We start from the raw sequence: 17,816 nt of genomic DNA on the forward strand, positions 1-17,816 counted from the left end.
ACAGAAGAGGCTTCACCACTGGAAGTCCAAGGTCCCCGCAGGAGGAGCCTGTACAGACCCGGACCTCTTGGACTTAGGTGGGATCCTCTGTGACCAAGGATCCGGGCGGTGGCAGAAGAGATGGACGAAGGATGGCTAGGCCCAGGTAGCTGGAGAGTCTTCATCCTTGGAAGCCCGCGGCTCCCCCGGGAGGAGCCCGTTAGAGCCCGAGCCGCTGGGACTTAGGAGAACCCTCTGGGCCAGCACGCACCGGGTACTTGAGGTGATAAAGAAGCTGAAGTCAGAGTCCAAGAGCAAAGCCGGGTCGGAAGCCAGAAGTCAGAGATCCAAACAAAGCCAGGGACGAAAGCAGAAGACGGAGTCGTGGGACAGAGCTGGGTCGGGAGCCAGAGTTCAGGAGATAATACCAAGCCAGGAACGGAAGCTGGAGACGAAGTCAGAAGACGAAGCCGGGTCAGAAGCCAGAAGTCAGACGTCAATACCAGAACCAGGGACGGAGGCTGAAGAATAGTCAGGAGATGCAGCAGGGTCGAAGCCAGAAGACATGATCCAGGATCTGAAGTGGCAACTAAAGACTCAGATAAACCAAGGAACCTTGTGGCAAGGCCCCGTCCTGGACAAGCTGCAGGGTTTAAATACCCTGCAGCGTCTGATGTCAGGCGGGGCGTCCCGTTCGAATTTCCCGCGCTGGTCCCTTTAAGGTTTCAGCTCCCAGGCGCGTGGGCACCTAGGGGGCGGGGCCATGAGCGTCGGGTCGGCGGCATCTCCCTCGAGCAGGGAGAGCCATGGCAGGCTGAGGATCGGGCCTACGCGGCCAAGGAGTGCTCCATGCGGGCCGGGCCGGCCCCAAGGTAGGAGGAGGAACTGGGGCAAGGCCCAGTCCCGGAACACATTAAACCATGTCTTTCTATATGCTCTGTGATTTTTATCTTTTGAATAGTTTCCACTATTTTTCCCAGCACTGAAGTCAGGCTCACTGGTTTATAGTTTCCCAGATCCTCCCTGGAGCCATTTTTAAATATTGGGCATTACATTGGCTACCCTCCAGTCTTCAGGTACATGGATGATTTTAATGGTAGGTTACAAATTTTAACTAATGGATCTGAAATTTTATTTTTTAGTTCCTTCAGAATCCTAGGATGCAAACCATCTGGTCCAGGTGATTTGCTACTCTTTAATTTTTCAATCTGGCCTACTACATCTTCCAGGTTCACAGTGATTTGGTTCTGTTCATCTGACTCACCACCCTTGAAAACCATTTCCAGAACTGGTACCTCCCCAACATCCTCATTAGTAAACACAGAAGCAAAGAATTTATTTAGTCTTTCTGCAATGGCCCTATCTTCCCTAAGAGCACCTTTAACCCCTCAGTCATCTAATGGTCAAACCAACTCCTTCACAGGTTTCTTGTTTCGGACATATCCACCTTTTTGTTTTCTGGCTGCACGTAATAAATGTTGCTAAAGGTGCATTAAAACTTTTCCTCAATAATGTAGCTTTGGTACTAATGTGGATAATAACACAAGACGTGTAATGTCCATGCTACCTGCTAGGAACCTTCCATGCTGACCAGTCCAAAGTGAAAGGACCAGTTACAGTAACAGGAGGATTTCCTCCCTCCATCTCAGATTGTCTGTACCAACCTTCTGTTCAGCAGGACCACCTCCCACTCAGATTCCTAGCACCCCCTCTTCCCAGAACCAGAAGGCCCCACCCAAAACCAGAAATCACCCTCCTGGAGTAACAGTCCTCTTTACAACCCTCAAATGACTGTTCCTCCCCCGAGGCACAGCTGCACCCACCCCTGAATGCTTTCAGCACCTTTCCAGTTTGAAGCCTTACCATTCCAGAGGTTTCACACTGCTCACAGGCAGAAAGACATCTGAGCCCTCCTGCCTACTTTATTGCTCACTGCTGAATGATGCAACAATAGCAGTGAAGCAATCCTGTTAGCATCATTTAGGGCAAGCAGCAGTGTGGGCAGAACAACTTTGAGATGAACAGTGGGTCTCCTATAAAACCTTCAACCTGGAGAAGGCTCATGGGCTCAGGGCCACCTCATGTAGGGGGGCCCAGGGGATTTGGTGGGGAGACTGTGACTCCGGGGAGAAATGTCACTGTAGGGAAGCTCTCATTCAGGGGTAGAGGAGCTGTCACTGAAGGGAGGCTGTCAAGGTTGCTTTTTCTTCAAGATTTTTCCATGCTTGGGTGCTGGCTTAGAAGAGATTGGCTTGGTGGTGGGGGGGAGAGAGTGGTATGTGCTGATGATTCAGAGGCATAGGATAGGGAATGGTGCTAGTTAGGAGTGGGGTACAGAGGAGTGGGATTCAGAGGAGGGAGGAAAGCCTTCCTGCTAATTGGCCATTTCACTTTAGAATAGTTTGCAAGGGAGATTTAAAGACTTTCCAATCATGGTAAAAATGTCACACCTTGTCCTAGGTAGGTGTTACATTTTTACCCTTTACTGAGCTCATGAAAAATAGTGGGTATGGCTAGCATACCATGTTATTCCCTGTGTGCTCAGTAAATCCTAATCTGCATATGACATCTATTCATTTACAATGAAGCTTGCATTAATTGTAGCACAACCTCATTAACATCATGAGGGGGTGTTTTAAACTGCTCATTACGGTCTTATTGCATAGTGTGCTATTTTTAGTATGCACAAGATGGCTTTCACATTCACATTTACTGCAGAGACCCCTCCTGGTTTAATATCTCTAGCCATTGAGCGGCTTACTAAAAATGAAAAGAAAATCCCCTTTGTCTGAACAACATAACCTAATTCTAAAAGAATCCCCAACCTCTGAGCCACCAATCCCCCACCTTCCCATTCAATGTACTAAATAAATGACTCAGGATCGTCCTTCGTCTGTCAACCATTTCACCCGTCCAATGTCTTGAAGAAATGAGACATGAGTCAGCTCCCCTTATACCTCTTCCCTGCCACCTGATGTCTTGAATAAATAATAAATGTGCTGCAGGAGAGCTCCCCTATCTCTCTCCCTTCCAACTGATGTACTGACAAGGGATTGTGGGACAGCCTCTCCCCTCCCCCAGCCACCACTCCTAAATGCCAGGGCAGTAGCAGGTAAGACTGTGCTCAGCAGATCATTAGGATCTTCTAAGGAGGGGGTTGAGTTTGAGGAGGCTTCAGGGCTACTGTTTTGAGGACAATGGGTGGGAGGGTGGGAGATTGGGAGTTATCAGCAGCATCAGACTAAGATCTGGACTGGAGGGCCACTGGGATCAGCTAATCCAGTGCTGGCTTGCTTGCCAGGATTACCTCCTGTCTCACTAAACACCAGTCTCTCCAGCAATTTCCATGTAGCCTGTGTCTCTTGCTCTCCTATAGCGGGAACTGAAGCCATGGAAACTAAATAAATGATGAATTTTAAAGTCGGGCCGACGTGCACCAAGCAGATTTTAAAAGCTGACCAAGTTCGTGCGTATCTCACAAATGAAAAGTTCCCCAAAAGGGGTGGGGCATGGGCGTTCCTGGATTTCACATTGAAACTAGAGCGTAAATACTTATACGCACAAGGGCGCACTGGGCTCCCTGCCACATAACGTTACTTTTGCTATAGATGATGTGTAAGTAAGAAAGTAAAGAGAAATAGACAGATCAGCAAGGTTTTCAGGGTTGGGGCTAACAGGAGAAAAGGGAAGTAATTAAACTAGGGGGGTTTGGAATGAACTGGGAAAACTGGGAAAACTGGTAATGGCCTTGGCGCACCTGCCTTTAAAAATCCCCCCACGTACACGGTAGAAGCGGGCAACTTAAAACTGAGTGCATGTCTGCATGTGGTAAGGATCTTTTATAACATGAGCGCACATATACACACAAAAGCTAGAAAACAGTCGTATCCCTGGGCACGAGCCGATGAACGCACGCACATGTGTGCCCGCGCCCCTGTTTAAAAGTTACCATCTTTGGCTGCAGATGCTTGAGATACCATGGGTGCTATCATAAGAGGGCCAGAACCTTTCTGATCACCACTCAGACCTGTACAAGCTTCAAAATGAAGAGCTGAGTGATTAGTACATCTGTCCTGCATCCCCAACACACCAATGCTTTGTCCTGGTTTTCCCACTAGCAGAGTGCTGGGGTTGCAACCACCCTCTACTGACATAAATTCACTACCTCCCCCAATCCCTCCTTCTCTCTCCAAGCTCAGTCCCCATCCCAGGCACTATATTGCACCCAACTCCTCAGACCAAGACCAGTAATAAAAAAGGGCTGGGAGACTTCCTTCCGAAAGAGTAGGCACTTGTCAGAGCCTTGCCTGCTGTCTTCTCGGGCATATCAGCAAGGGTGTTTCAGTCCCCATTCAATCCCTTTTAGGCCAGGGCTGGGAAACTTAATGGTCCTCAAGAGCTGTGAACTGGTCAGGTTTCAGGACAGCCCTAATGAATATGCATGAGGTAGGTTTTCGCAATATTAGGGATATCCTGAACACCTGACTGGTTTGCAGTCCTCAAGGACCAGAATTTTCTCACCCCGTTCTAGGATATCTTGCCCAAGGTGGAAGCTCAGGTGCTACTTAGATCCCATCAGTCCTATGGGGCAAGATCTGCTCACACTGTTTTTCTGCTGCTGTGCCCTTATAAGCAACATCTTAAGGTGAAGATTGATTTTTACATCCCTAAAGTGAGGTTTTATGTGATCCACTGAACATGGCAGGATGTTCAAATTGATGATGTCCACCCTGCCCTCTTGTACCCTCTCTTAGTTGTCTCAGAGTCTCCTCCTTGCTCTTCCTCTCTTTCCTCCTCCATCTCTTCTTCAATACTCCCCTCCTCTTCCTCCTGCCACTCTTACACATTTTTTCTTCCTCATGATCCTGCCTACTCCTTCACCTTCATATCCACAACTCTGTCCTCCTCCTGTTCTCCCTCTTCATCTTCCCTAGCCTTTTGTTACTTCTTCTCCTTACTCATTCTCCCAGTCCTAGCACTGGTCCTTTCTTTCTTCCTCCACACCTGGCCCTGATAAATCCAGTTCCTATTCCCTAGCCCTTTTGTGCACCCCCACCTCCTAAGCATTCTCACTCCTTGAATACCCACTGTCAGCTACATGCACCCAGCTATTTTCAAGCTGTACTCGGGCCACACTCCCACATACTATCTTTTGCCATTCAAAATCTATAACGAATGAGGAAAACCTGAAAGAAATTGAAAAGGAGAAGGAAAAATGAAAACAAGAAGAAAAGAAACAAAGATGGTAGGCAGGAGAATAACAGATCAAGAAATATGATGAAGCTATGCTATCGAGAGGACAATGGTCAAAGATTTTTCCTGCGGATAAACAAATGTTTATCCACTGAAAATGTAGCACACTGTGGGAAGCATGGGTACATCTAAAGTGTATAAAAAGGGAAGGAGGCTGGGACAGAGGGAGGTCAGGGAAGGGAAATGAAAGCCTTGTATAGACTTTCCACAGGTATGTTAGACCTGTTGCCCCCCCCCCCCCCCATCAGCTGGATTTTCAAAGGGAAACCTTGAACAGGGTTTCCCTTTGAAAATGCATTTATAATTCTATGGGTAATTTAAAATTGGTTTCTATATGAGTGAGTTTTTCACAATTAAATTTGTTTGTGAAAATGGATTGTGAAGTTGAAAAGGTTGCATGGTGTTTTTATTCGTACGGTATGACTAAGGAATTTTTCTGGAAGGACTGATGGTGGTGATAGCTGTAGGGAGGCTGGGGGAAGGGATGAAGAGTTCATATAATATTGAAAAAGTACCAGAGAGGAACAAAACTCAAGAGGCTTTTGTTTCTTGCATAGTATGAAAGTACTAAAGTGCAGCACTACCGCTTACTGTTTATGAAAACTGGGGAAGGAAATTTGCATGTGTTAAAAAATACCCTCATAGGTTATAATGTACGCTGGGCAGGCACAGTCATGGTTCTGTTGTTGCAGTCTTCAGCAGAATAAATTTATAAAGATCTGAAGTCTGCTAGAGATAGATAAAGCTTTCTGAGTGTAATTCCCTTTCTGGTTTAGGGGCCAGGAATTCAAGGTCACACAAGGGTCGCAAGGCCAGTCCTTCATCTCTCTTCTTACTCCGACACAGTCCCAGGCCCCAGGGCAGGGTTCTTTTCCAACGGGGGGATGAATGAATCCTCCAAGGCCCAGAATTAAGGAGTAACTCTTAATTCATTGCCATGGGGAGGTGTCAAATCTTTTTTGCCGTTACAGAATGTGAGTGCCAACCAGTATCCAAATGAAATCTTTACTGTCTGAATTTTTTTTAAGTAGCACTTTCACATCAGATCTTGGAATGAAAAGGGTAAAATTTACAGTTCTACAATTTTATCTCTGAAAGTGTCAACCCCTGACACAAGAGCTGTGGCTTTATTGACATGTATATACATGTAACATTACATGAACTAGCCGTTTAGTATAAAAGACACCATCTCTCCCAACACAAGGGCAATACATCTGCCATATTCCAGTGAGATGGGCCACCTTCAGCTCAGCCTGGGCTCCAGGCATCATCTGAAATAGTGCGACCACAAACCAGAACCCCACCACATCCCAGCTGGAGCCCTCAGAAAGTATGATTTGGCATTTCAGTGCTCACCAGAGTCTCCCAGTGTTGTTTTTTTTTTATTTATATACTGACTGGTCAGCCACTTCAAAATTAATTACATTCAGGTACTGTAGGTTATTTCCCAATCCCAACAGGGCTTCCAAACTAACTTTATTCCTGAGGTATTGGAGAGTGAAATGATTAACCCAAGATTGCAAGGAACATCAGTGGGATTTTGAAGCCTGCCTTTTTTGGTTGGCACCCTGCTACTTTCCCCAGTAGGCTATTCCTCCAAAGTGTTTCCTGTATTTAAAACAATTGGGCTAGGCTGGTTGATGTTCCCTCCCCTTTTTCAAACTGTGACATAAGAACAAGCACAAATTATAACTATACAACCATCGACAGGGTGGGTGAGATGGTTGGGCCTCACTACTGGAGCAATAAAGGAGGAAGAGCTATCCTGCTTCATCCACCTTTATCACCTCGGCAGACACATCCATCCAATGGGCAGCAATCAGCAGAAGGTATTCTTCTGCCGTCTACTATAGGCTACTTAGGGCCTGTTCACCTCGCTCACCTCGCTCACCTCACTACCTGCCTTCAACATAATCCATGTCAGGTGACAAGGCAGCTGGAGGCCAGGCCTGGCACCAGTGTTAACCATGGAAACTGGAATCTGTAAAGATTGCTTCCTCATATACAGGGGATTGTTGTAAAGTATCAATAACCCACTGATTTATGAGAGCCCCATAAGGACTTTGCATGTTTGTATTGGTTACTGGTTTTGCCACTGATTCAATAATGGGTATCCAAGAGGACTTTTTTTGGTCTGACTTTCTTATAAGTTCCTCCATACAATCAGTCATGGAATTCACAAGCCAGGTTTGATTATAGCACTTTCAAAATCTTTGAACTTTATATTTGGGTTATTGGATTAGGATCCTAAAGAAAAAGTCAGATAGTTCTAAATTGTTCCTAAGGATTTTTTCCTAATAAACTCAAGGAAAATAAATTATTTTGGATTTCATTTTATAGGCTTTTGCATTAATACATCTGCTTTGTATTTCACATGTGTTAACAAGTGTACTTTTCCACTGCATTAATTGGTAATGTGCTATTTTATTTATTTTTGCATCTTATTACCTCATCAGCATAGATTTGCATTAACACTAATGAAACAACACAGGTGTATGATGCAGGATAACACTTACGTTATTGTTAATGCGCTTTAGTACATTGACCCCATTCATAAAATAATTTAAAAAGCAGCTTTTAGGATCCCTCTCCAGGACATCACTAAAGCTGTACTGAGATGAAATCATGGTTGAATGCTCCTGTATCTTAGTCCAATTGTAGTACTTTCCAGATTTGTAGCATGATGCACATTAACAGAATTCTTTGCTATAATTTCATGCAATCAGCTATGCATAAAAGTAAATAATTACTAACGTAAAAGGTTTTGTTTTGATCACCAAAAGTGCTCAGCATTTTTATTAGGGATACAAAAAGGTACATTTTCTAATATATGTTCAGCAGATAAGATAGACGGATAATTTTACCTAGTTATCTTTAACCGGATTTTCAGCCACACCTAAGATTTAGGACAGTCATTTGTTTGACTGTAGGTGTGCAATCAGATCTAACCAATTACCACTTTAATTGCATGCTGACCAGTTAAATCCCACCCCCTACCTCCACTCTTGAAATGCCTCTGGCTTCACCCATTTTTTGACCAGCTAAATGCTTGTACCTTGAAACTTGAGATACACAAAATTAGTAGGTCAGAGGAAATTTTAACATGGTTAACTTCCAACGTTATCTATGTAGCTGGTCAGCCACTAATTGGCCCTAACTTCTAGCCCTTATTTATTTATTTATTTATTTATTCAACCTTATATACCGGCTTTCAAGTTCATTTCAAGGCGGTTTACATTGATTGAAATTGCAGTAGCAACATTCAAACACATATATACTAAAAACATATCATTATACATATTACATGGCTAAAATACATTAAAACAAAAAGGCTACCTGGCTAAAAATACATTAAAACTTAGGATTTATATCAGTTTAGGTGGATAGAGCATTCCTGCATAGGCCCTTCCCCAGAGGCAGCCTGTGAGTGATGATTTCCTAATCCATAAGGTGGGGTTAGCTTTAAAGTGTGGCAGTGTAGATTTGATTTCAAGGGAGAAGAAGTGTTTCAGTGTGCTCTCTAACCCTGATATTCATCATTCTTTTATATTTATAGCAGAATGATGAGTCGAAAAAAAAAGGGGGGTAGGGGACAATAGTGGGCAGCTGGCCACATCGCGGTGGTGCAGTTTCACCTGCCGTGGTGCAGCCGCACCTCACACTATCACCCCCATAGCGCCACGGGAAAAGGTTTTGTTATTTCCCGTAATGCTGCCGGTGATAATGTGAAAAACATTATCAACCGCAGTGCTGCCATGAGATAACTCTACCTAAACCCCACCCACACTCCTTCCCTTCCCCTAATTTAAATAATATCGCCACAACGCAGCCTATATCACGTGTGGTAGGGCCTTCACTGGTCAAGGTCCTCCGTGGTCTTCTTGTGTCTAGATGACTCTTTGTTTGATGTCCCAGATGTTCCTGGTCTCCTTCGTCTGATGTTCCTGGTCCTGTTCTTCATTGGAGCTCCTTCATCGACTGTTCCTGATGTTCCTTGTTCCTGATGTTCCAGTACTCCAGTTCCTATATCCTCATGTCCTGGTTTCTCCAGTTCCTGGCTCCGGGTATTCCTATCTAGCCTCGCCTGGCGGATTCCGCCTCCAGATGACCATCCTGAGGGTAAATCCATATTGATCTGGTTCCTGTTCCCGGTCATTGGAGCCCCGTTTCAGCTGGATCCTGTTCCTGCTCTGCCTGGATTCTCTTCCGTCCTGACCTTCAGTCCTGTGCTTGTCCCGCTCTCCGTGTGGTCTGTAACCAGCCTCTTCAGGTTGTGTAGAGCACACAGTGGGACAGGGTGGTCTGCGACCAGCCTAAGGGGGGCTGTGTAGGGTGCCCTGAGAGGCAGTGCCTGTCTGAATCTTCCAAGTACCCTGAAACCTTGTCCGAGTCATCCAAGTATCCTGGATCCTACTCTGAGACTTCCAAGTTCCACGTGTCTTCATCTGAGTCTTCCAAGTTCCTGAGTTCCATGTCTTGCCTTGTTTCTGCCCTCAGCCTCCATTGGGACTCACGCACTCGTCATTCCCAAGCGGCAGGTGTGGAAGGGCTACCGAGTGGCCGGAGGTGAGATACTCTTGTATTGCTGGGTCTCACCGGTGCATGCTGGTCCAGTAGAGGGCTAAGCCTGCTTTGTTCCAGTTCCTGATGTTCCAAGTCTTGATCCTGGTACAGCCTTGTTCCAGCTCTAGCCCGTGCCCGAACACTCTCACCTCCCACAATGTGTGTCTTGGGGCTTCTCCCTGAGCAGTGCCATGGCCCAAGGGCTCACAATCTCTCTGAGCAAGCAACCGCATCGCTGCGTTCACAACAATTTTGAACAAATCACAGTAAACTTTTACTTTGAATGCTTCACTAGTGAGTCCAGTCTGTTCTTTTCAGTGTACCTGCCCCAAAGACCTGATCATAACATGCAGGGAGGGGATTCCACTCACCCACCCTGGGCCTAGAAGGACATCCTTCTCCCAGAGACCAAGAATCCACACAATGGGGCAAAAGGAATGGTGATTTTAAAATTGGGACTTAGGGCCTCATTTTCCAATATCGCATTGGTAACACATTAGGGGGCGTCACCAATGCAAATGAGGCTTCTTTCATGCAGTGGGGAAACATTGCATGTGGCAATGTTTTCACCATTTGCGAAATTCACAATGTTTTCCCAGTGTGCAATGCTTCTTTGGGTGTTTCATCGCAGTGCATGATATTTGTCATCGTGGGCCACAATAGTTCCGGACAGCCTGTTTCAGGCTCGGGGAGAGAGAGAGAGAGAGAGAGAGAGAGAGAGAGAGAGAGAGAGAGAGAGAGAGAGAGAGAGAGAGAGAGAGAGAGAGAGAGAGAGAGAGAGAGAGAGAGAGAGAGAGAGAGAGAGAGAGAGAGAGAGAGAGAGAGAGAGAGACTTACTATGGTGCCTATGCCCTAGACAGGTATTTTAATCCCTATGGGAGGGCCACCTATTAACTCGGGGTGGGGATTAGGTATGAGCGTCGGGGGTTGGGGGCCACTTTCGCATTCCATATGAGACCTACGGAAAGAACAGTGGTCTCTAGTGAAGATTTGCTGGCCGTCGGAGTGAGGAAACTCACTCCAAGAGGAGATTTGGGCAACGTTCTCTCCACCTAGCGCTAGGTGGAGAGAATGTAGCCCAAATCTCTTCTTGGAGTGAGTTTCCTCACTCCGACGGCCAGCAAATCTTCACTAGAGACCACTGTTCTTTCCGTAGGTCTCATGTGGAATGCGAAAGTGGCCCCCAACCCCCGACGCTCATACCTAATCCCCACCCCGAGTTAATAGGTGGCCCTCCCATAGGGATTAAAATACCTGTCTAGGGCATAGGCACCATAGTAAGTCTCTCTCTCTCTCTCTCTCTCTCTCTCTCTCTCTCTCTCTCTCTCTCTCTCTCTCTCTCTCTCTCTCTCTCTCTCTCTCTCTCTCTCTCTCTCTCTCTCTCTCTCTCTCTCTCAGCCTGTCTGGAACTATTGTGGACTGTGATAACCCTTTACTGGCCCGTAATGCAAATTTGAGGGTTGTAGTTATTAGCAGCCGTGCTAACACTGTGGCTGTTTCGCCGCACACGATAAACTGGTTCCTGCTTTACATATGCTCCGCCCCAACTCCACCCCCTGAATACCAAATTACTAATTCGTGTTAACGCGATTTGCGAATTTATCGCATGCGGTAAACTGCTTGGAAAATGAGGCCCTTAGTCCTGGATATTTTATGGCCCCATTAGAATTCAGCAAATACCCTGCATTGGAGTTACAATTACAATTCTTCAGTGACCATGTGATTTTTAGTTCTTTTTCTCCTAATCAATAACATCTGTCTCAGTACAAACTGTAATATTGCTCTACATTAAACACCATAAACATCAACTGAAAACAAATCTGCAAGCAAACTCCAGAAAAACTATTATTTTTACCTTTGGACCATTCAGACCAGGATGTCCAGGAGCACCTATAAAACCATCTTCTCCCTGAAAAATGAAAGTCACAATTAAAGTATGTTTTTCAGACTTGAAATCCTCCTAGAAAGATAAAAGTTAATTTTGTATTTAAATAAAAGCCCCAAAAGATGAAAACTATTTAAATCCACAAATTTAAGAATAAAGGCCTGCTAGCTGAAATAAACTCATTTATAATTAGTACATGAACAGTACTCTCAAATATCCCACTACTGTCTTCAAACAATGCTGAGGAAACCTGCACAGAAAGCCATGGTTACAACTCTAACATCAAAAACACAAGGCAGCTGCCTTTGAAACTGAGGAGAGATTTCTGTGGGGAAAGCCATGATTCTGAGATCTGCCCCCTCCCCTGACATCATCGGAAATGGAGCTGGGCAGTTTGAAAGGCGCCAAGCCAGCAGGCGCTTGTGATGGGGAGGGCTACCCACCAGTGCTCATCACCTTGTAACAGCTAACATCCAAGGTAAAAAGACAAAAAAAAAATTGAAAAAACTGCCTTTGAAACTGAGGAGAGATTTCTGTGGGGAAAGCCATGATTCTGAGATCCGCCTCCTCCCCTGACATCATCGCAAACGGATCCGGGCAGTTTGAAAGGCGCCAAGCCAGCAGGCGCCACGCGCCGAAGGGGTGCGACAAAGGGGCACTCCCCTTTGTGCACCCCTTTGTGTTATTTGTTTAATATGCTCCTTGTTATACCTTTTGCTTAATTGTTAAGAACTTTGATTTTGATTATTTTATTTTTGTAATCTCTTAGCCTCAGGTACAAAAATTTTAAATTGTAAGCCCTTTTAGGGGATAGTGAATTACCTATTGTACTTTATTGTAAACCGATGTGATATCTCTTTTTGAAATGAACATCGGTATATAAAAATCGTAAATAAATACATCATAAATATAGCCTCTCTGGTTTTGGAAGCTGTTTGTATGATGGGCCCCCAAAATGGGCTCAGTTTGACTGGAGGTTAGCCTGGGAAAGAGTCTAGGTCGGGGAGGGCCTTGACTTGTTCTTGGGGTGTTGTAAATGGTTTGATGATGTATTGAATGAGAAAATACTGTTAACAGTATGAACAACCACTAGATTGTACTGTGAATGGTTAACAATTCACAGAGTATGTTAAAGAATGGGAAGGTTCTGGATATAAAGTTTATTGCGTTTCACTGGTATGCATCTCCTTTAAGAGATCTGGGAAGCAGAGTCCTCTAGGGGGAATAGTATTGGGAATATATAAGACAGTGTTCATCTCTGGCAGGTGTAACTGTTGTCATCCTTGGGGTACCCCAGAAATGAGCAGCCTAGAGTCAGAAGAGTCAAATCCAGGCTGCTGACTGTTGAAGATCTTCTGCCACCTTCCCTTTGGGTTGAGCCCTAAGGTGCTGGTGACCGACAAGGCATGAGAAACAGGGTTAATCCCAGCAACCAACAAAGACCCTGACTTAAATGTTCTGGGAAACTGATAAGTATGGGGGTAACTTGCACGGCTCAGCAGAAACTACCATAAGCTTGCTGGGCAGACTGGATGGACAATTTGGTCCTTTTCTGCCATCATTTCTATATTTCTATGTTTCTATATATGGCAAACTTGGGTTATATGGATAATTTATGAGTTATATAGATAACTTGGAGTTAGATGGATATCTTGCCTTTTAGATGGATAACTTGTGAGTTATCTATCTAAATTGCTTTGAATATTGACCTCGCTGTTTTTGTCATTTTCTCCTTTACCACTATGTCTGGTTTTTTAGCATCTAGCATTTATTTGGTCTGGTATTGAGAAAATATACTTCATGATTTATGCAAAGAATGTATGTAAGATAGAATGACAAAATGTAAATGTAATGTAAAAAACAATGTCAGTGGAAATATGGGTGGAGCTTGGGATGGAGTTGGGGTGCAGCTTGGTTGGCATCCACAACCAGAAAGGCATTCCGCTGCCCCTGATGAAATTACTAAGCAGTACATTTAAACCAATCAGAGAAAATACATTTTCATTCAATTCACAATTAAGCTCTGGAATTCATTGCTTGAGGATGTGAAAAAGGCAATTAGCATGGTTAGGTTTAAAAAAGATTTTGACTAGTTCCTGGAGGAAAAGCCCATAAACTGTTATTTAGCAGGTAGACTTGGGGAAAGCCACTGCTTATCCCTGGGTATAAGCAACATGGAATCTATCTACTATTTGGGATTCTGCCAAGTACCTATAGAAACATAGAAACATAGAAATGATGGCAGAAGAAGACCAAACGGCCCATCCAGTCTGCACAGCAAGCTTTGCACTTTTTTTTCTCATACTTATCTGTTACTGTTGGCTCTTAGTAACCTTTTGGTTCTATTTCCCTTCCACCCCCACCATTAATGTAGAGAGCAGTGTTGGAACTGCATCTAAGTGAAATATCTAGCTCAATTAGTTAGATGTAGTAACTGCCACAATAAGCAAACTACACCCATGCTTATTTGTTTACCCAGACTAAATAATTTAGTTCTTGTTGGTTGTTGTCTGTATATAGATCCACTTTTCTTCATTCCCCCTGCCGTTGAAGCAGAGAGTTATGCTGGAAATGCATTGAAATTGAAGTATCAGACTTTCTCCCCTGCAGTTGAAGCAGAGATCTATGCTGGATATGACTTAGATACTGTGCTTAAAGAAATTATTTATTTATTATCTAACATTTCTGGATAGGGTTACCCAATTAACTTTATCTGGAAAAATTTACTGGGTGATTTTACCTAGATAATATTTTCACAGATAAAGTTATCCAGATAATTTTAGGACAGGTAAATGATCAGACTTATCTGGTTAATTTTTTCTGGGAAGGGCTGATCACACTGCCTCGACAAACTGAAATAATACCCTGGGAACATCCTCAGTATCACTGCTTTAACCCAAGTACATTTTGTATGGGCAAAGAGTTGCCCATACAAAATTTTGCAGAGGAGTAAGGGGAACCTCAAATCTCTGGTTTTGTCTGGCTAACTTCAAAAGTTAGCTGGACAAACTCCTCAGGACCATTGCTGCAATGTGGCTAGAGACAGTGGGAGGATGGGAAAAATATCCAGGTAGTTGCAAATTGAGGCTCATGGTTCCAAAATCTCAGCACTGGTTTCATTTTATCTGGAAGAAAATGGAGAAAGGAGGACTTACCAGTTCAAAATGAAAAAAAAAAAGAAGATCCGTGAAAAGGAATTCATGTTATATATATTAAAATAGATATTAGGATAAACCATATTGCTATTTTAAAAGTTACGTATCATAGCTTTTAGTAGCAAAAGTACAAAATACACTTCAAAAACAGTTTTTATATGGGAAAGTTAGCCAGTGTTTAAAAATATGGGAAGATTATCACACATTTTAGAGGGGGAGGGGTGTTATCTAATAGAGAACAAAATGAGGGTTTTGGTATTTAGGTTTCTTACTTTTATCCCAAGTGTAAATACATTTTGAAAATGTCAAATTTGCCTCCACAGGAAGAAATAATGGCCAATTGACTGCAAAAAACCACTCTAGCCTGGAACTGCATCGGTTTCAAGCAAAAGTAAATATTTGAGTTTGAGGGCGGATAGAAGAAAATAAAAAGAATGGATGTATTTTGATGACTTGATGTTTGTGACCATATCAATCGGCAGAGGGGAGGGCATTAGTAGGACCTCTTTCATGCCTTCTCCTGTGCACTCCCAACAACTTTCCTTTCAGACCACAAGTATCTTTCCGCATTTACAGCATTTTGTGTTTGTGTTGTTTTACACTTATTTGCCCTCAAAGGCCAAAAAGACTTTGAATGAATAGTGCTCATGTTTTGTTATTATGTAAATCTAGTTTTCAGATGAAGTTTTTTATTTGTTCAGCATTATGAAGCAACTCTTCAGTCCAAAATGCATGAACTACTAATCTAAATTTCTCAGTTTCACATGATGTATTTCAAGTAAGTCATGGAAAGGGGCTGGATTTAAGATAAATCACTAGTCTTGTAAGAAACGAGGAGAAAGACAACATGGGCTAAGGTGGCCTATCAGTGCAGGTGGTGGAAGCCAGCACTGTAGCTGAATTTAGGCATGCTTAAGATCAATATGGAGGGCAATGATAGCAAAAGGGTTGAGTGGCTACTAAAAGTCATGGGTTGGGGTGGAGGGAACTAGTGGTTTAAATATGGGAATTCATATGCTCATCAAAGAAGTAGGAAACCAGAGAGGAAGAATCTCAACTGGGAAGATGGCATGGACCAATTGACCTTTATGTGCTATCATTTACTATGTTACTATATAAGAAATATTGTATACCACTCTTAAAACTACACAATGAAAAAAGACTCATTTTTCATTATTTTTATTTCATATTTCATTTATTTTTATCTATTTATTTTAAAACATTTCTATTCCACCCTCTCCAATCACTGGTAAACAAATTTCTGGGAACATTTTGTTTCCTCCACAACCTTCGGGGAAACAAGTAGATTTTAACAAGCTGAATACAAATATGCATTTATTATGTCTGTATTACATACCGTTTGCCAGAAACGTGCGATATACATTAAGCATTGTTACATGTCTGTAGTGGCATAAGCTATAATGCAATGTTGGCACCAGAAAACAAAACTAAAAATGTTTTGCCACAGATTTTCATTTGTAATCACTATCTGACGCTTCGCGGATGAGAGTCCAACAATAGTCACCCAGCATGGAGAGGTTCCACGTGCCTTGATACCGTTTCTCCATTTTGACAATGTCTTGATGAAACCTTTCACCATGTTCATCATTCACAGCGCCAAGGTTGTCTGGGAAGAAGTCCAAGTGGGAATGAAGAAAATGTATCTTCAATGACAGGATGCACTTCATCAATTTGTATGCCTGAAGAAGATTTTCAACCTGTTCGACATAGTCTGCTGCCTTATAGTTGCCTAGAAAGTTACAAACAACATTCTTGAAGGCTGTCCAAGTAACACGTTCTGTACCTTGCAGAAAACCATCAAAGTGGCTGTCCTTCATTACAGCTCAGATCTGTGGGCCAACGAAAACACCTTTTTTTTATCTTGGCATCACTTCTGCTTGGAAACATTTGCCACAAATAATCAAAGGCTTTACTTTGCTTGTTCTTTGCCTTAATGAAGTTTTTCATCAGCCCAAGTTTGATGTGCAAAGGTGGAAGAAATATCTTACTTGGATCCACCAATGGATCGTACGCAACATTCTTCTGCCCTGGAACCAACTTCTTGCGGAGAGGCCAGACTTTTCTGACGTAATGTGAATCTCTTGCTCGACTGTTCCACTCACAAAGGAAGCAACAATACTTGGTGTAACCAAGCTGCAGGCCCAGTAGAATTGCAACTACCTTGAGATCACCACACAAATTCCAGTTGTACCTAAAGTACTCAATGTGGTTCAGCAGTAGATGCATGTTCTCATACGTTTCTTTCATATGAACGGCATGTCTGACAGGTATTGATGGGTAGATATTGCCATTGTGCAGTAAAACAGCCTTCAAACTTAAGATTGATGAATCAATAAACAGTCACCATTCTGTTGGGTCATGAACATAAGAACATAAGAACATAAGAAAATGCCATACTGGGTCAGACCAAGGGTCCATCAAGCCCAGCATCCTGTTTCCAACAGTGGCCAATCCAGGCCATAAGAACCTGGCAAGTACCCAAAAACTAAGTCTATTCCATGTAACCATTGCTAATGGCAGTGGCTATTCTCTAAGTGAACCTAATAGCAGGTAATGGACTTCTCCTCCAAGAACTTATCCAATCCTTTTTTAAACACAGCTATACTACCTGCACGAACCACATTCTCTGGCAACAAATTCCAGAGTTTAATTGTGCGTTGAGTAAAAAAGAACTTTCTCCGATTAGTTTTAAATGTGCCCCATGCTAACTTCATGGAGTGTCCCCTAGTCCTTCTACTATCTGAAAGAGTAAATAACCGATTCACATCTACCCGTTCTAGACCTCTCATGATTTTAAACACCTCTATCATATCCCCCCTCAGTCGTCTCTTCTCCAAGCTGAAAAGTCCTAATCTCTTTAGTCTTTCCTCATAGGGGAGTTGTTCCATTCCCCTTATCATTTTGGTAGCCCTTCTCTGTACCTTCTCCATCGCAATTATATCTTTTTTGAGATGCGGCGA

The 17,816-nt window shown here is 43.4% G+C and overlaps 1 protein-coding gene across 5 annotated transcripts in view; it reads right to left on the minus strand.

Annotated features, from left to right (window-relative positions):
- COL19A1 (collagen type XIX alpha 1 chain) overlaps positions 1 to 17,816 on the minus strand; it is a 1,176,857-nt gene that overhangs the window by 904,920 nt on the left and 254,121 nt on the right. For all 5 annotated transcript variants that reach the window (XM_029595659.1, XM_029595658.1, XM_029595657.1 and 2 more), the window contains exon 11: positions 11,651 to 11,704. In XM_029595659.1, the coding sequence (XP_029451519.1) occupies positions 11,651 to 11,704 (54 nt within the window). The remainder of the gene's footprint in view (positions 1 to 11,650; positions 11,705 to 17,816) is intronic.

The sequence above is a fragment of the Rhinatrema bivittatum genome, chromosome 3 (assembly GCF_901001135.1).
Source record: "Rhinatrema bivittatum chromosome 3, aRhiBiv1.1, whole genome shotgun sequence".
In the NCBI taxonomy this organism is placed as follows: domain Eukaryota; kingdom Metazoa; phylum Chordata; class Amphibia; order Gymnophiona; family Rhinatrematidae; genus Rhinatrema; species Rhinatrema bivittatum.